This window comes from Podarcis vaucheri (assembly GCF_965113315.1).
Source record: "Podarcis vaucheri genome assembly, chromosome: 12".
Taxonomy (NCBI): Eukaryota; Metazoa; Chordata; class Lepidosauria; order Squamata; family Lacertidae; genus Podarcis; species Podarcis vaucheri.
This window is the reverse complement of record NC_138750.1, coordinates 17,778,208-17,798,121: the sequence shown is the minus strand read 5'-3', so window position 1 is coordinate 17,798,121 and position 19,914 is coordinate 17,778,208. Positions and strand designations below refer to the sequence as shown.

Sequence of the window (19,914 nt, the reverse complement as noted above, 5' to 3'; positions counted from 1 at the left end):
TAATTTGGCACTGAAACGGGAAGGTCTAAACAGGAAGTCAGCCTTCTGTTTCTTGTAGATAGATTAAAGCAAAGACATGGCAAACTAGAGTTTAGAAAATAGTTTGTAAAGGATCAACTTTCATCATTTAAAATTGTTGAACCCCCTTCGGGAGCAGGAGAATAGGGGGGATTTTTTCCGGACTGTTTAAACCTGCAGAAGAGAGGGTAAAGAAATTTTTTCCCCCACCGTCTTGAACCTGGGAGCCGGGTGTCAGACACTGGCAATGGGCCGCGAGATGTTTGGGGTTGTGAGGGCTCTTAATTCTGGAGGGACTTTGAAACATGTTCCTAAATACCATATGGAGTTTAGTGTGGACTATGGAAAAGGGGCTGATTTGTCGAGAAGGGTCAAAAACATTGTCAAGCTGGAGTTCCCACGAATGAAAGGAGCAGGAGATAAAGTAAAGTACAGGTATAAATATGAAGAAGAGCCGCGGAAGGGACACGGAAGAGACTTAAGGGCCTCGGACATAAGATTACCAGGTTAATGCGCCAGATTGATGGATTAGAAAGGACTGACAAAACCCGGGACCAGGAGGAAGAGACGCTGGATGAAGATTGGAAGAAAATTTGAATTTTTTTTTATTAGGATTGTTTTACAAAATTCATGAATGTTAGAAAAATGTTGGAACGAAATTATTTGGCTTTAGCAAAAATGTTAAAAGAATTTTTTACATTTTTTACATGGTTATGTATGTTTTGTGGTATTTTATGCATTGTGATTTGCTGTTGTTTTATTGATTATAGATTAGTAATTCTTTATAGTAATTGTTAGTGTAAACTGTTTAATTATTATTTGCTGATGTTTAATTTTACTGTTTACTATTGGATTCTAACGGATTGTTGAATATTACACTATTTGATATTAGTTGTTTATTTTAAAGTTATTGTGACTTTCTATATTGGATCAGATTGTTACTATTAATGTTTGATGTTTTATTAGTATTATTGTGTGTGTTGGAAGCCGTCCAGAGTGGGTGGGGTATTAATAATAATAATAATAATACCCTTATTTATAATAATAATATACCCTTATTTTTTTTCTCTCTCTCTCTCCCCTTTCCAGTATGTAGACAATTGCTAGCAGACATTATTTTGCTGATTGATTCTTCTGAAAGCATGGATGACGATCAGTTTGCCAAGACGAAGGAATTCATTCACTTGATTGTCAACGGGTCTGATGTTGGAGCTGACAAAGTCCAGATTGGAGTGCTCCAGTTCAGCTCTAATCTAAAAGAAGAGTTCCTACTCAACCAGTATGACAACAAGGCTGACTTGAGGAGCGCTATAACCAATATGAAGCAGATTAAAGAAGGAACAAACACTGGGAAAGCTCTAAAACTTACTCTTGAGTACTTTGACACACCAAAAGGAGGGCGTTCAGGCATTAAGCAACATCTGATCGTGGTCACAGACGGAAAATCTAATGATGAAGTTGGAATCCCTGCCAGAGCCCTTAGGGACAAAGGCGTCACCATACATGCCATCGGGGTAGTCAATGCCAATGACACCCAGCTTTTGGAGATTGCTGGTGCACAGGAGAGAGTGTTTTCTGAGGATAGTTTTGAGTCCCTCCAGTTTTTGGACAAGACTATCCTGCTTGAAATATGCAATGCCAAGCAAGGTTAGTGACCACACCTAAATGACGGAACTCCCTGCCTTCTCTCCCAGCGTTTCATTGTCTAGCAAATACTTTTGAAAAATTGAGCAAATTTTAACAGGGCCGGCTCTACCGTTCGGTATGTTGTTGGAGGACAGTTCTGCTTTCCCTTTCGAGCCTGTTACCCCCAGGTGTTCCACTCAACAGACACAATGACAAGGCTGACCTGAGCAAAGCTATATTTGATGGCAGTAAGATCTGCTCGGTCCCTGCTCCTGCTAACCTAGCAGTTCGAAAGCACGTCAAAGTGCAAGTAGATAAATAGGTACCGCTCCAGTGGGAAGGTAAACGGTGTTTCCGTGCGCTGCTCTGGTTCACCAGAAGCGGCTTAGTCATGCTGGCCACATGACCCGGAAGCTGTACGCCAGCTCACTTGGCCAATAAAGCGAGATGAGCGCCGCAACCCCAGAGTCGGTCACGACTGGACCTAATGGTCAGGGGTCCCTTTACCTTTTTATCCTCCTTTATGTTTAATTACCGTATTTTTCGCTCTATAGGACGCAGCGGACCATAGGACGCACCGGACTATAGGAGGCGGAGAACAGGGAAAAACAAAATTCTCCCCCTCTCTGCTCAGCGCCCCTTCAGCGAAGCGGCAGGAGAAACAGAGCCCCTTCCATTTCTCCTCCCGCTTTGCTGAAGGGGCGCTGCGCAGAGAGGGAAAACTGTGCAGCACCTCTCCAGCCAAGAGAAGCCTGGAGAGCAAGAGGGATCAGTGTGCACCGACCCCTCTTGCTCTCCAGGCTTCAGACGGCTATCCGCAAGCCCCCTGAGCGCAGCGCAAACTGCCGCTGCGCCCAGGGGTTTTCAGGCAGCCTTGCCTCCGCTCCCAGAGCTTGTGGGGCTGGGGGTGGGGGAAGCCTGAGCTTCCCCCGTCCTCAGCCCCCAGAACAGGTTGGGGAGCGGCGGTCCCTTCCCCCTCCTGGGGGAAAACCCGCAAGAGCTGCGTGAAGCTTGTGTGCGGCTCTTGGGGGCTTTTCCTGCCTGCCTCCCCCCTGCATTCGCTCCATAGGACGCACAGACTTTTCCTCTTAGTTTTTAAGAGGGGAAAAGTGCGTCCTATGGAGCAAAAAATACGGTACTTTATGCCGCTTTAAAAAAAAATCATTTAAAGGAGGGTGCTTAACAGTTAACAAAGGGGACCAAAGAAAAACTTTCTGGTTTCATTTATTCATTGAATTTATATACCGCCCTATACCCGGAAGTCTCAGGGCGGTTCATAGAACAAGATCAACATAAAAACCGCAATATATATAATCAAAATAAAAACAGCAACCCAATAACACCCCCCTCAAAAAAAGAGCCACATTTTAAAAGGGCATAGAATGTCAATCAGGTCAACCAAACGCCTGGTTAAAAAGGAATGTTTTTGCCTGGCTCCTAAAGGTGTATAATGAAGGTGCCAGGCAAACTTCCCTGGGGAGAGCATTCCACAGATGGGGAGCCACTGCAGAGAAGACCCTGTTCTCATGTTGCCACCCTCCGGACCTCTAGAGGAGGAGGCACATGAAGGAGGGCCTCAGAAGGTGATCTCAGGGTAGGTGATGGAAGAGGGAGAGTCGAAATCCATTTATAACAGTATCACTTTCTTCTTTCAACGGCAGAGTGCAAACAAACGGAAGTTGCTGATATCATCTTCGTAGTGCACGGTTTGAGAGGCGCTACAGAATTGCAGTTCCAGGCGGTTCTGCAGCTCATGGAAGCCATCGTGAACGACACGGTGATGGGAAAAGACAACGTTCAGTTTGGGGCCATTGTCTACGGCACTGTCCCCGAAGAGCAATTCCCGCTGGCTCAGTATTCCACAAAAAATCAGGTCAGAGAAGCCATTTCTAAGCTAAGGCCTCTGGGACAGTCCGCCTTTACAGCGAGGGCTCTGAATTTCGCGAGGCAGAGGTTTGACGTAGCCTACGGTGGCCGGGCCTCATCCCTTGGCGTCACACGGATCATTGTGCTTATCACTGATGAGCCCACCGCACCGACCGATGGGCGCCATCTTCTATCAGCCGTGGAGGCTTTGAGGCAAGAAGGCATCCGGGTCATTGCTATTGGCATAGATGGCGCCAGCAGAACAGAACTCGAAGAGATTGTTGGCGACAAGGGAAGGTGGTTTTACACTTCAAGTTATAGCGCGCTGGGGAGATTACATGAAAACATCACTAGTGAAATATGTGACGGATCAAAGCCAGGTAACTGGAATCCTCGAAATGAACTTTATTCAAAACTATTTTATTTATAATAATTTTCTTATTGGATTTTTAATATATATATATATATACATACTTCAATACATAACAAACTTATCTTTCCCCGACTTCCCAACCTATTTTCCAAGGCGTTTTAATTTCTCCCCCTCTGCTGCACATTGCATTCTGTTTCTTATATCAACTCATCAATACTGTATTCTCTAATTCCTTTTGTTGCCCATATTTCAAATCCTGCTTGAAAAGGGCTTCCATCAATCAGCATTAGATTCTCTTATTTTGGCTGTTAACTCTGCCAATTCCGCAGAGCCCTGTTGTTACATACATAAACAACTTAATCGTCTGTTTTGGAACTTCTCTCCCTATAATCCCTAAAAGGAAAGCTTTCTTTTTTTCTTTTTTCTTTTTTTGTATAATTACTTTGAACATCTTTATCTCATTATGTATCATTTCCCCAAAAGCCCTCACGTTCTTGCAAGTCCACCACATATGAAAAAGGGTTCTATCTACCGTATTTTTCGCCCTATAGGACACACTCCCCCCCCTCCAAAAATGAAGGGGAAATGTGTGTGCATCCTATGGGGCAAATGCAGGCTCCTTGGCTTCAGCGATAGCAACGCGAAGCCTCCAAAGCCTGCGCTCTGGAGGCTTCGCGTTGCTTTCCCTGAAGCCAGGAGAGTCTGCTCTTTGAGGCTGGTGGTGGGGGAAAGCAGTGCTTCTCCCCACCGCCAGCCCCACAAGCTCCATCGAAAAGACTGCAGTAGCCGCACGCGCTTTAAAGGGTGCGCGGCTCCTGTGGGCTTTTGCGGGAGATGGGGGAATTTCCCCACTTCCTGCAAAAGCACGCAAAAGCCGTGCACTCTTTAAAGGCTGCACGGCTTCTGTGGCCTTTTCTACGAAGTGGGGGAATTCCCCCACCTCCTAGAAAAGCCCACAGGAGCCGCGCAGCCTTTAAAGAGCGCACTGCTCTCGGGGGCTTTTCCCCAAGGAGGGAGAAGGGACTGACTGGCTGAGTCAGTCCCTTCTCCCTCCTGTGGGCTTTTGCGGGAGATGGGGGAATTCCGCCACCTACCGCAAAAGCAGGGAGAAGGTCTTGGAGTAGCGCACAGGCTGCGTGCAGCCTGTCTGCTGCTTCGAGAGCTGCGGGGTGTGTGTGTCATATTTCCCCCTTGATTTCCCCCCTGAAAACTAGGTGTGCCCTAGGGGCCGGTGCGCCCTATAGGGCGAAAAATACGGTACCTGTTTGCATTTCCAGCAATTATTCGCAACCTTCTTATACATTTTGACTAATTTGTTAGGAGTGAAATACCACCTATACATCATTTTCATATAATTTTCTTTTAGAGTGCAACATGCAGTGTGTGCACAACTATTTTATTGTTAATATCATTTCGGTTACCTTGCTGTAAAGTATGTTTGAACCTACTTCTGTGTTCTGTTATTATTTTCAATATTTATTAGTCACTTTACTAATAGAAATACTAGAAACATAAGCAATCAGTACCTGAGGAAACCTCAAAAACCTCAGGAACAGCAGGTGAATAGGGGAAGTTAGGTGGTGCTGCAGGAATAATAATAATAATAATAATAATAATAATAATAATAATAATAATAATATTTGCATATATGCCACCCATCTGACTGGGTTGTTCAGCCACTCTGGGCAGTTCCCCACAAAAATTAGTAAAAACACAATGCAGTCGTACCTTGGAAGTCGAATGGAAACCATTTTGGAAGTCCGTTCAACTTCCAAAACATTTGAAAACAAAATTGTGGCTTCTAAATGGCTGTAGAAAGCTCCTGCAGCCAATCAGAAGCCGCGGAAGCCCCTTTGGATGTTCAGGTTTCAAAAGCACATTTGCAAACTGGAACAATCAATTTTGGGTTTGTGGCGTTTGGCAGCCAAAACGTACAAGTTCCAGAACGTTCGTCAACCAAGGTACGACTGTACAGTGGTACCTCGGGTTACAGACGCTTCAGGTTACAGACTCCACTAACCCAGAAATAGTGCTTCAGGTTAAGAACTTTGTTTCAGGATGAGAACAGAAATCGTGCTCCGGCGGCGCGACGGCAGCAGGAGGCCCCATTAGCTAAAGTGGTACCTCAGGTTAAGAACAGTTTCAGGTTAAGAACGGACCTCCGGAACAAATTAAGTTCTTAACCAGAGGTACCACTGTACTTCTGCAGTCGCTTGCTTCTGTTTCCTACAGATGGCAGTCTATTCTCAGTCTTGGAGAGCTGACTCTGAAAACTAGCTCCTTAGCCAAATTAAGAAGAGCTCATGTGCGACTGGAAAACGAGTGATTATTTTGCATCAGTAAGAGAGTGAGAAGTGGAATGAAATGTGACTTGGGTACAAACTCAGCTTACAAGGATGACTGTCTCATGATAGCTAGGTTATGCAGGCTGAGTTTTTCTACACAGAACGCAAGTTTAAAGTTTGTTCGCTTACTTCTCAATTAGGATTCCTAAATGCCTTTTGACAGAGTGGCGAGTACAGTGGTCCTTCAGAAGTCAAATGGAATCTGTTCCAGAAGTCTGTTCGACTTCCAAAATGTTTGGAAACCAAGGCGTGGCTTCTGATTGGCTGCAGGAAGCTCCTGAAGCCAATCCGAAGCCGCAGAAGCCACATCAGACATTTGGGTTCCAAAGAACGTTCACAAACCGGAACACACTTTTGGGTTTGTGGCATTTGGGAGCCAAAGCGTTCGATTTGCAAGGCGTTTAGGATCCAAGGTGTGACTCTACAAGGTAAGCGTGCCCCAGACACCTGATTTCCACAATCCCACCCTCCTTTTTCGAGTGGAAAAGATCACTTAAGTGGGAAGTTACAGGCGTACACACGTTGGTTAAACGCAGTCCACCCCAAATCACATGATACTTTTAATGTATAGTGAGAGGATTTGAATGTGTGAACCAGCCCTTAGAAGGTGCGTCATGATGATAAGCAAGTCCTAAACCCCCAAAGAGTTTCACGTTGCTCCCTAGTCAAGCTTTGATAGTTCAACGAATTTCTCTTGGGATAAAAGTAATAACTAACTTAATAAGCCTATGGCTTCTAGAGACATGAGGCTAACCAATTTCTTGTGATTTTCTGATTTCTGATGCCTGTTCACTGAGGATAAAAACTAAAAGCAGGACAAGGAGATTAAATGAAAGGTCAACACATCAAAAATTTCAGTCTGAGTCTAACCATGACTTTAGCACAGCATAGACTCATTTCTCACAAGAAAATTGGGTTTTTCTCCCCTCTGCAGCTTGTGGCACCGAAGAAGCCGACCTTGTCTTTTTGATTGACAGTTCCGCAAGCATATCGCCAAAGAATTTCTCTACAATGAAGACATTTATGAAGGAAATCGTAGACAGCTTCCTCATCGCTCAGGACAAAGTCCGGATTGGGGTGGCCCAGTACAGCAAAAATCCCCGGAAAGAATTTTATCTCAACGAGTTTGACACCGACGTTGCTATCAAGGAGAAAATTGACAACATCACCCAGTTAAAAGCCAGCACCTACACTGGCAAGGGCTTGAGGTTTGTCAAGAGCTTTTTCGAACCCATCAACGGAGGCCGTAAAAACAAAGATGTCCTGCAGTCGCTAATTGTCATCACGGATGGGAAGTCCAATGACTCTGTGGACGAGGCGGCTGCTGCCCTGAGAAACAACGGGATCCACATTTTTGCTATAGGGATAGGGACAACCAATTCTTTTGAGTTGGTTCGAATCGCTGGCGATGCTCGAAGAGTATTTGTGGTGCAGAACTTTGAAGTGTTGCAAACCATTGAAAGGAAAATTGTCAAAGAGGTCTGCAAACCTGGAGACCTGCCTAGGCGGGGTAAGTTTTCAGCAATTTTGTGTGTGTGTGTGTTTTATGTATACCGTATTTTTTGCTCTATAAGGCTCACTTTTTCCCTCCTAAAAAGTAAGGAGAAATGTGTGTGCGTCTTATGGAGCGAATGCAGGCTGCGCAGCTATCCCAGAAGCCAGAACAGCAAGAGGGATCGCTGCTTTCGCTGCGTAGCGATCCCTCTTGCTGTTCTGGCTTCTGAGATTCAGAATATTTTTTTTCTTGTTTTCCTCCTCCAAAAACTAGGTGCATCTTGTGGCCTGGTGCATCTTATAGAGCGAAAAATACGGTACTTTCTTTCTAGCACAGGAATGTTGGCCATTATTCACCATTATCAGCAGTGCTGGATTTTCAAATAGGCAGAGCAGGCACCTGGCTTTTGGGTTCCCATGACAACGGGGCCTAACTTTCGTCACGGTTGTTGTGGGATTTGAATGAGGAGGAGGAGGGGAGGACTATGTATAAACGTATAAATAAATAAGTTGCAAGTAGACATGTGTACAAATTCTGCCCGGACGTGTCCATGTTCCTCACAGGAGTGACTTCTGAAACAGTTTCGGTAGATTAAAATTGGGATAGCAGAATCAGGCTTCAACCGCATGTTTGCTGTGCGGGATGACAATCTGAGCTTCCTATCTCTGTTCAGAGAATGATGACAGCTCAAATCAGGCCAATTTATGTCTGGTGTGCAAAGAAAGCGATGGAAGAAATGACCCAAGCCATTGATAAAACAGGTTTTGAATCTGCAGGAGTTTCAGAAAGAAGCTGGGCAGTTCTTCGGTTAGGAATCTTTCCCTCTCTTTAACCTGAAAGATGGTTGGCTGGAGCCTTGGAGCCATGATGAATACAGCCTGTCGCAAGCAAAACGTTTCTAAGCATTTGTACAGTCCAGATGTTTGAGAAACAGATGTGCAGAAAGAAGCCGCGAAGCCTTAACTGGCCTGGGGACTAAGGACCTGCTAAAAAGGAATTGCAGAATGGTTCCACAGCCCCTCCTAGCGGTCTGCATATTATCACTGTCATTTTTAATACTTGGATTTCTTTCCAGTCCTTTACCGTAAGATCCCACAGTGGGTTACAACAAAATAAAAATAGAAAAGTAATATCAGGGTCACAGGGGATCGTTTCTGCCCAACTTTGGGGGGGGCTGGGGGGGCTGGGTATGCATGCGTGACGTCACAAGGCAGAAGGAGGTCTGGCGGTGTTCCACCCTATTCCCCAAACCCAAATCAAGTCCCTTCAGCACTGGCTCTCTGGGACAGTTGAGGGTAAGGCAGCCTTTCTTGCTAACAGTGGTTCAGGCTGTTGGCTTAGATGGGCCTTTGACCCAACAAAGTTGGGCTGTTCCTTGTTCTTATCTATCCTTATGTAGCTTGGAATTAGCAAGTACCCAGACTTTCCTGTCTAAATAAATACTCATAGGATTCTTATGGGACTGAGGAAGACGCAGGTGAATGGTCTGAGTAGAGTATGGCTTTATTATAGGTAAAGGTAAAGGACCCCTGGACGGTTAAGTCCAGTCAAAGGCGATTATGGGGTTGCGGCGCTCATCTCTCTTTCAGGCCAAGGGAGCTGGAGTTTGTCCGCAGACAACTTTCCAAGTCATGTGGCCAGCATGATTAAACCGCTTCTGGCGCAACGGGACACCGTGACAGAAACCAGAGCGCACAAAAACACTGTTTACATTCCCGCCTCAGCAGTACCTTTTTATCTACTTGCGCTGGCATGCTTTCGAACTGCTTGGTTGGCAGGAGCTGGGACAAAGCAACGGGAGCTCACCCCGTTGTGTGGATTCGAACCGCCGACCTTCCGATCAGCAAGCCCAAGAGGCTCAGTGGTTTAGACCACAGCACCACCCGCTCCCTCTAGCTTTTATAACTATATTAGTATCAAAATAGTATATTGACTCAATATATTGTCGGTTGACTGACTTATCTGGTCTAGTTTGTGGAGAGAGAGAGAGAGAGAGAGAGAGAGAGAGAGAGAGACTCTGAATCTTAAATAAAACCTGGGCTGAAACTTTTCTAGATTCCACTATTTTCGAACTGGTAGGAAAACATAGAGATGGAATCTAGACAAATATAAAAACCGCTCTGAAAATGCTTTTCCAAAAAGCGTTTTTAAAAAATACGTTGAATTTTCCATAAGGCTCATCATCGCCATCTACTGTCACATTGCATGTAAAACACACTTAAAACATTTTATTTGCAGCTGCGTAGCTGAGTCCAGAGTGGACTTTTAAACATTATAACACCCAGTGCTATTTTTCTAGAAAAAGAGGTTGCAGAGTTCACCACAAACACCTCCATTGTTTTCTAATACAGTGGAACCTTGGTTCTCGAACGCCTTAGTACTTGAACATTTCGGCTCCTGAACATCGAAAACCCGGAAGTAAGTGTTCCGGTTTTTGAACATTTTTCGGAAGCCAAACATCTGATGCGGCTGTCGGCTATTGTTTCCAGGGCGCCTGCGCCAGTCGGAAGCCATGCCTTGGTTTTTGAACGTTTCGGAAGTCGAACGGACTTCCAGAACGGATTACGTTCGAGAAACAAGGTACCATTGTAATGGCAAGGTGTCCACCTGAGAGGCGCTCAGTTCCTGAAAGTTCCTGCTGGAGAAAAGCCCTGACATAACCAATATAATTTCTTTTTTTTTGAGGGGGCAGTGGCAGAATTGGTACTGCAAGTGGGTGACAAACATTTTCTTTGAAGAAAAATGTGTGAAATGGCCAAGGGTGGGTTAACTCCCGTTCCACGAAGAAGGCAACTCAAAGCCAAAACTACAGCAATTCAATCTGGTCTTTGACATTCTGCTCCAGTGGCCCAGAGAGTCTCATTTCATCTAGCGGCTAATAACTTCCTTCCAGGCCTAAGTTTGTAGTTAGAAGAAGTGCTGAAGCAGCGGCAGCCAGAGATCTAATCTTGAACTTGTTTCTTTGGAGCAGAGCTAGTCTGATTGCATCTGATTACTTTTGGTACGACAAGGACCGTAAATGCTTCTCACACACTCTCTCTCTTCTGGTCTCCTGTGACAGAAGATTCCTACACAACCACAATTTTATTGTTCTCCCCTGCCCTTCCAAATTAAAACACAATTCTATGTTCCGGTCAGAGTGGCCATTTAATGTATCATGAAATAGGAGGGATGTACACAGATCCAGTTTGGGGAAGGAATACTTGATACGGAAGACTTCCGGTTCGGCGCCAGCGCTAATGGCTGCTCCCTCTCCGAGCTCCGGAGAGAGGACGGCTCTGCGAGTTCGGGTCTGACCCGCTGCGGCAAGCGGGGGACCCCTAAAATCACAGGAACGGAGCCTGTGAACAAGGAGATTCGGTGGGCACCTGAAGCGCCCCCCTTTACCGCAGAAAGAGCCTTTTTAAAGGCTCCGGAACGACAACGGGGAGCGCGGTGCTGAGAATCGCTACCCAGCCCGCAGGGTGAAGCCGCGTCGCCATTAGTGGAGAGCGCCGATTCCCTTCCTGAATAATTTGGATAAAAAAGACCCGTGAGTAAGATTGAACCTCTATTCGTGTCAAAACTACTTGAAATTAGGCTGAAAACGGGAAAGGCGAAAATTAAGGAAGTCTGCCTTCCCCCGACTGCATGACAATTAAAGCAACGAAAGTTACTAAGCTGCATCCGTATGGGATATTGTCTTTAACTGCTTGAATCCGACATCTGGACTTTGACTATCCCCTCTAGCTTGCAGGGCAGAGGGGAGGAAAAAGTGATTTTATAAGCTGCATGACCAACTTAAAGGAAAAGGAAACTCTCTGCAGCCTTCAACCTGGCACAAACTGCTTATAAAACAAAGGAACACTGAACTGACTTTAGACTCCTGTGAAAGTAACAAAGTGGAAGTCTCATTGTTTACTTGTTACAAAGTTTTGGGACTCTGTGGACACAATATATCAGGGAAGGCTGGGACTCTATCTATTGGGAAAGTGTTGCAATATACATATAGAAGCCTCCTGATAAATTTGCTTTTTAAATACTCTTTGCCTTTGTTTGCGGACATTTTGATTTGCTCCCTCTAGAGGGTAAATTAAAAGTTGCTACGCTTTGGGACAGTGGAATTTTCCTTTAGGAGAAGGCTCTTGTGGGAAACGACCTTGGGATATGAGTGGCCCAGCAGACGAGATAAGCACGAGAGCCAAGACAAGGCAATATCAACAACAGCTACAGCAACACAAGAAAAGAGGCTCGATCTCAGGTATAACCCCTACAGTGACAACAGGACAAGAAAAAGGTACAGCAGTCTCCATGGATGCAGTGCCGCAAGCCCTTCTTAAGATAAACCAATCTCTGGAGAATCTAACAAAGCAGACGGCAGAAAATACCAAGAAATTGACAGAGAATTCACAGAAATTGACAGATTTAACAACAAGACTTGACCTGAATACAGAATCTATAAACAGGCTTACGCAAGAAAATTCTGCCACACGCCAAATTGCGGAGGAAGCCAGAACTATTGCTGGAGAGACCCAGGAAAAATTAGAACCGATTGCCAGGAAGGTCTATGACCACGACGCAACTCTGGCATTGTGGGAACTACAAAGAAAAGAAAGGAATTTGAAATTACGATCAATTCCAGAGGACGAAGGAGACAATCTTACGGACTTTTTAACGAAAGAGTTTGCTGATGCCTGGGAAGATTTAGAGGAAGACGAATTTAAAATCACAACAGCATTTAGACTGGGCAGAAGACAGAACAGAAAGGCACCGAGAGACTGTCTGATTACCTTGAGATCGAAGGAGGAAAGAGACAAAATTTTAAGACTGCATTTTGAAAAGGCCTTACAAATTGGGAACTCACCGATACAGATCTTTAAAGATATTCCTAAACATATTTTGGACTTGAGAGCTTCTTATAAGGATTTGGTCTACCTGTTGAAGAAGAACACCATTCTCTTCAGGTGGGAATTTCCACAGGGACTGTCTTTTGACTATAGGGGGAAGAAGGTGAAAATAAAGACGATACAGGATAAAGACAGGTTCCTGCAAAGAAATCAAGAAGACTTACAGAAAGGAACTGTAGACCCAATTGCTGAGCAAAAGAGTGTAATAGACATCTTGAACCTTTCGTTTGGACAGAACCTTCCACCACCAACAGAGGAGGAACAACAATTGGGAGCTGTTGGAGGAATACCAGAAAAATAACAAGATGGCCCTGCAATTCCTTAGCTGGAATTGTAATGGGATGAACATGCCTTTGAAGAGACGACAAGTATTCCATATTTTGTACAGAGAACAACTGGACTTGATTTGCTTACAGGAAACTCATATAACTAGAGCCCACAGGAGACTGCTTATGAATAAAAAATTGGGACAAGAATTTATTTCGTCGGACAAAGTGAAAAAAAGAGGAGTTGTGATTTATGTAAAAGAGAAGTGGGCTCCAAAAATGATATTTAAAGATGAACAAGGAAGATATTTAGCGGTGGAGATACAGGTACAAGGAGAAAAATTTTTGATAATTGGGATCTATGCACCAAATGAAGGCAAAGCAGAATTCTTCAAAAAACTTCATGAAACTTTGACGGATTATTTGGAATATAATATGATAATCATGGGAGATATGAATGGTGTAGTTTCTACAAATATGGACAAGACACAAAGACTGACACTTACTAAAGAAGGGAGACTCCCGAAGACTTTCTTCGAAATGACTGAAAATATGGACTTAATAGACATTTGGAGAACAAGGAACCCTCTTGAAAGAGAGGGAACCTTTTTCTCCCAAGCAAAGATGACCTGGACCAGAATCGACCAAATATGGGTTACTAGTGGAATGGCTCCGAAGATTAAGAAGGTAGAAATCTGCCCAAAAACCTGTTCCAACCATAACGCCGTGAAGATGGAAATGAAATTTACAACAACTGGTCAGTTTAGATGGAGAATGAATGACACCCTGTTTCGAGATAGAGAGATCCACATGAAGGCCCAAAAAGCTCTAAAGGACTATTTTGAAATCAATCTAAAGGGCGATGTGGAAAAAAGAGTGATCTGGGACGCAAGTAAAGCTGTGATGCGAGGGTTTTTGATTCAACAAAATTCAATAAAGAAGAGAAAGCAGAATGAGAAAAAGGAAAAAAATTTGGAAAAGATAAAAGAAGGAGAGAAAAAATTAAGATCAAAACCAAAGTCCCAGGAGATTTTGAGGGAGATTAAGTTGTATCAAACACAATATATGGAATTGATGAACCAAGAGATAGAGTGGAAAATAAAGCAAATGAGACAAAAGACATTTGAGTCGGCAGACAAATGTGGTAAACTTCTGGCATGGCAACTCAAGAAAAGACAGAAATTAAATACAGTCACAAGTTTAGAAGTGGATGGAAAGATTATATCTAAACCAAATGAGATAAGAAATTGTTTTGTGAGCTATTTTAAAAAACTTTATTCCCAAGGACTACAAAATGAAGAGGACATAGATAAATTCCTTAATAAATATGGATTACAAAAAATCTCTCATCAAAGCAAGGTGGATCTAAACCAGAGAATAACAGAACAAGAGATAGAGGGTGCCATTCAGGACATGCAACTGGGCAAATCTCCAGGGCCAGACGGACTGACTTCCAGATATTACAAATCTTTAAAGGAATGGTTGATACAACCGTTAAAGGACGTCTGTAATGAGATCTTAGAGGGAAAAAAGGCACCCGAATCGTGGAAAGAAGCATATATTTCACTCATACCAAAGACAGAGACTGAAAAGACTCAACTGAAGAACTACCGCCCAATTTCGTTACTCAATGTGGATTACAAATTTTTTGCAGACATTTTAGCAAAAAGATTTAAAAGAGTACTGATGGAGAAGATTCACAGAGACCAAGCAGGCTTTCTCCCAAAGAGACACCTCTCAGACAATGTTAGGAATATAATAGACATTTTGGAAAAGTTAGAGGTGAACATAAATACTAAAGCAGTTTTGATATTTGTGGATGCGGAGAAAGCCTTTGACAATATTTCGTGGAGTTTTATGAAAAAGAATCTTCATGGGATGGGGGTAGGACAAGGATTTGAGAATGGTGTGGGTGCAATATATTCCGAACAAAAAGCTAAGTTGATTGTAAACAATGTAATAACTGAGGAACTTAAGATAGAAAAAGGAACACGACAGGGGTGCCCAATTTCTCCATTGCTTTTTATTTCGGTCCTGGAGGTGTTGCTGAACATGATTAGAGAGGACCAGCAAGTTAAAGGTGTAAAGGTCGGAACCAAACATTATAAGTTAAGAGCGTTCGCAGATGACCTTGTATTGACCTTGCAAGAGCCAAACACTAGTACAAAAAGAGTGTTGGAAATAATCCAACAATTTGGACAGGTAGCTGGATTTAAATTGAATAAACAAAAAACTAAAGTCTTAGGGAAAAACCTAACAGATATGGAGAAGAATAAGTTTCAAGAAGAGACAGGTCTGATGGTGGTTAAGAAGGTGAAATATCTAGGGGTCAATTTAACATCTAAAAACTTGAATTTGTATAAGGACAACTATGAAAAATGTTGGTCAGAAATTAAAAAAGATCTAGAAATATGGTCAAATTTGAGATTGTCAATGTTAGGCCGAATTGCAGTGATTAAGATGAATGTATTGCCTAGAATGTTATTTTTATTTCAAACTTTGCAGATTATTGACAAGATGGACTGTTTCAAGAGGTGGCAGAAAGACATTGCGAAATTTGTCTGGCAGGGCAAAAAGCCCAGAATAAAATATAAAATATTAACAGATGCAAAAGAAAGAGGGGGATTTGCCCTGCCGGACTTAAAATTGTACTATGAAGCAGCAGCATTCTGCTGGCTGAAAGAGTGGATGCTCCTCGAGAATACAGATATCTTGGATTTAGAAGGTTTCAATAACGCATTTGGCTGGCATGCATATCTATGGTATGACAAAATCAAAGTGCATAGTGCCTTTAAAAATCATATTGTAAGGAAAGCGTTGTTTAATGTTTGGATGAGATATAAAGATCTGTTGGAAAACAAAACCCCTAGATGGTTGTCACCCTTAGAGGCTAAGGCCCACAAGAAAGTCAATATGGAGGTCGGATGGCCAAAGTATTGTGAGATTTTAGAACAGGATGGAGAGAAACTGAAATTAAAGAGCCATGAAAAACTAAAACCCAAAGTACAAGATTGGCTCCACTATTATCAAATAATGGAGGTTTTTAAACAAGACAGGAAAATTGGCTTCCAGGTGGAAAAATCAAAACTTGAGACAGAATTGTTAGAACCCAATACTAAGAATTTGTCAAGAATGTATAACTTGCTGTTGAAATGGAATACACAAGACGAAACAGTCAAATCAGTTATGATTAAGTGGGCACAGGACATTGGTCATAATATTATGTCTGCTGACTGGGAAAGGTTGTGGAACACTGGTATTAAATTTACGGCATGTAGTGCTTTAAAGGAAAATGTGATGAAAATGGTCTATAGGTGGTACATGACCCCAGTTAAGCTAGCAAAAATTTACCATTTGCCTGATAACAAATGTTGGAAATGTAAGGAAACTGAAGGTACTTTTTATCATCTTTGGTGGACATGCCCGAAGATTAAGGTTTTCTGGGAGATGATATATAATGAAATGAAAAAGGTATTTAAATATACCTTCCTTAAGAAACCAGAGGCCTTTCTCTTGGGCATTGTCGGCCAATTGGTGCCAAAAAAGGATAGAACTTTTTTTATGTATGCAACAACAGCAGCAAGAATATTGATCGCAAAGTATTGGAAGACACAAGATTTACCCACCTTGGAAGAATGGCAGATGAAAGTGATTGACTATATGACATTGGCGGAAATGACGAGCAGAATTCGTGACCAGGGAAAGGAGACTGCGGAAGAAGACTGGAAGAAATTTAAGATTTATCTTAAGGACTATTATAAACTTGATGAAGTTTAGAATGTCGAGATTTTATAGAGAGAAAGGGTTGCAGTAATATAAGATTAGATTAAGAAAGGACTATGATGAATTAGGACGGGAAAAAACATTTATAAGTTGCTATAAAATTTGGACATGAGGATGCAGAAAGGGGAGGTATGGGGAAGTCCGAGGAAAGAAGTCTATGAAAGGACATTATGAAATTATATTTGTTTGTTTGTCTGTTTTTTTATGTTTGTTTGTTATAAAAACTTTTGTAAAACCAATAAAAATTTTATAAAAAAAAAAGGAATACTTGATACGGCCTTTAAACAGCAGCCTTGTTTTGTGCTCCTGAGATATACAACACAGATCCAGCCTGATACTACTTTGGCAGTAGTATCGGCACTAGATTTTCTGTTCCTTTATTTCATTTATATCCCAGCTTAGGAGCTCAAGGGGGGACGTGTGGTCCTCTCCCCCTCCTCATTTAACCTCCACAACAGCCCTGTGAGGTAGTTCAGGCTGAGAGGCAGTGTCCCAGTGAACTTCATGGCTGAGTGAGGATTCGAACCCTGGTCTCCCAGGCCCTAGCACAACCCCTCCACTGCACTGTCCCCTATTCTGCCCTTTGCTCTCCCTAGGTTTCAATATACTGAAATATCTTGGGACCATTTGATGTGCCCTCTTGCAGCAAGAATTCGTGGCAGAGCTTGCTGCTGATGCTGCGGTTGGAAGCAGAACAAACTGTCCCGTCAAGCTTCTCAGTCCTCGCTGGCAGTTAGGTATGGCTTCTCATAAAACCTCAGCCATCAGAAGCCAACGAGTCACTGTCTGATTCAATGCAGACAGTTTACATTAGCTGAATTCCCAGGTGCTCTCAGGAGAATTTCGGCCTTTGAATTCTCAGCATCTTACCCCTCCTACACCCAGTGCTGATTGAGAAGACCGCAATGAACTTGTGTTTCCTAATTATCTGCCTTTCTGACTGTTTATTCTCCCGCTCCTCTTTACAGACTGCAACATGGACATTTCAGTAGGAGTCGATTTTTCAGAGCGTGTGAGGCTTGCCTCTGCCTTGCCTTTGAAGCAGAGGTTGCAAGTCTATTTGCCCCGCCTCTTTCAGCAAATGGGCTCCGTGATCAATATCAGTTGCGTCGGCGAGTCTCCTGTCAACATCAGGTTTAGGTACCAAGTGTTTTCTGAAAGCGGCCAGGCCTTGTTTGACTCCAACTTTGAAGCCTACAATGACGAGATCGTTCAGAAATTCTTGGCCGTACAAACAACAGTGGACACTTACTTGAATGCAGGCTTCCTGCAGTCTCTTTGGGACAGATCCCTCAGCTTGGGCTCTGCTAGAGTAAAGGTAATAGGGTTTTTTTTGGGGGGGGGTGTCTGCTTTTATGTGTGACGGGAAATTCACCAAAACACCAGCCAATTTCAGTGGACTTTGAGCTGTTCCTTGTTGTGTTCCAGCCATGCCAAATCATCCCCCCCCCCCAATTTGTATGCTGCAGGGGGGAAGGTGACTATAAAAATATTATATAAAGGCACGATCCAGTCCTTTGGGCAGCTGCTGGGTGGTACTAGGGCTGCATCCCCATCTCTGAACAGCAACCAAGACAGGGAGTCCACGGACCTCAGCCATCTTAATGGCAGCATTGTGATGGTAGAGGTGGTCAAAAATCCAGCAACAGATAGGTAGCCGTGTTGGTCTGCCATAGTTAAAATAAAAAAATTCCTTCCAGTAGCACCTTAAAGACCAACTAAGTTAGTTCTTGGTATGAGCTTTCGTGTGCATGCACACTTCTTCAGATACACGGAAACAGAAGTTGCCAGATCCTTCTATATAGTGAGAAGGTGGGGAGGGGTGTTACTCAGAAGGGTGGTGGGAATGGGAGATTGGCAGATAGCTGAGATGAGCCTGTTGACGACTCATTATACCGAAGGGTCTTAGAATTAAGAACCCTCTACAATCCACGTATCCCACTGAATATGCAAGAAAACTATGCAACACTTTCTCTACAGGCTCATCTCAGCTATCTGCCAATCTCCCATTCCCACCACCCTTCTGAGTAACACCCCTCCCCACCTTCTCACTATATAGAAGGATATGGCAACTTCTGTTTCAGTGTACCTGAAGAAGTGTGCATGCACACGAAAGCTCATACCAAGAACTAACTTAGTTGGTCTTTAAGGTGCTACTGGAAGGAATTTCTTTTATTTTAAAAATCCAGCAGTCAGATAAGCCTGGTATTAAACACTGTGGCATTTCTGGTTTTGATGAGCCACTTTACCCATCACTCACTGCTACCTGCAGGAATCCTGTGGCTCAATGGTAGAGAGCATCTGTTTTTCATGGAGAAGACCCCAGATTCAATCCCAGGCATCTCTAGGTACAAAGACTCCTTACCTGGAGACCCTCTGTGGACAATACGCACCTGGGCGGACCAGAGATCTGATTCAGTATGAGGCAACTTCTTATATTCCTATAAATGAGACCTCCTTGGCTCCACCTGGGTCAGAGATAGTGGCTTATCACCAGACTTTATAACATCCTCTCCCCAATTAGTGGTGTGGCGCTGTGGGTTAAACCACAGAGCCTAGGACTTGCCGATCAGAAGGTCGGCGGTTCGAATCCCCGCAACGGGGTGAGCTCCCGTTGCTCGGTCCCTGCTCCTGCCAACCTAGCAGTTCGAAAGCACGTCAAAGTGCGAGTAGATAAATAGGTACCGCTCTGGCGGGAAGGTAAACGGCGTTTCCGTGCACTGCTCTGGTTCGCCAGAAGCTGCTTAGTCCTGCTGGCCACATGACCTGGAAGCTGTACGCCGGCTCCCTCGGCCCATAAAGCAAGATGAGCGCCGCAACCCCAGAGTCGGTCACGACTGGACCTAATGGTCAGGGCTCCCTTTACTAATTTGTATTATGTTCTGGTGTAAAAAACGATTTTTTAAAAAGTTAAAGGTCCCCTGGATGGTTAAGTCCAGTCAAAGGTGGCTATGGGGTTGCGACGATCCTCTCGCTTTCAGGCCAAGGGAGCTGGCCTTTGTCTGCAGACAGCTTTCCGGGTGCTGTAGCCAGCATGACTAAACTGTTTCTGGTGCTACGGGACGCCGTGATGAAAACCAGAGTGCACGGAAACGCTGTTTACCTTCCCGCCGCAGTGGCACCTTTTTATCTACTTGCACTGGTGTGGTTTCGAACTGCTAGGTTGGCAGGAGATGGGACAGAGCAATGGGAGCTCACCCTGTTGTGCGGATTTGAACTGCTAACCTTCCGATTGGCAAACCCAAGAGGTTCAGTG

At 43.8% G+C, this 19,914-nt stretch overlaps 1 protein-coding gene across 1 annotated transcript in view; it reads left to right on the top strand.

Moving 5' to 3' along the window:
• Positions 1-19,914, top strand: part of LOC309515365 (collagen alpha-4(VI) chain-like) — a 103,993-nt gene that overhangs the window by 24,797 nt on the left and 59,282 nt on the right. Inside the window, exons 9-12 of the mRNA XM_082193161.1 lie at positions 1,108-1,665; positions 3,306-3,890; positions 7,163-7,738; positions 17,627-17,976. Of these exons, the coding sequence (XP_082049287.1) occupies positions 1,108-1,665; positions 3,306-3,890; positions 7,163-7,738; positions 17,627-17,976 (2,069 nt within the window). The remainder of the gene's footprint in view (positions 1-1,107; positions 1,666-3,305; positions 3,891-7,162; positions 7,739-17,626; positions 17,977-19,914) is intronic.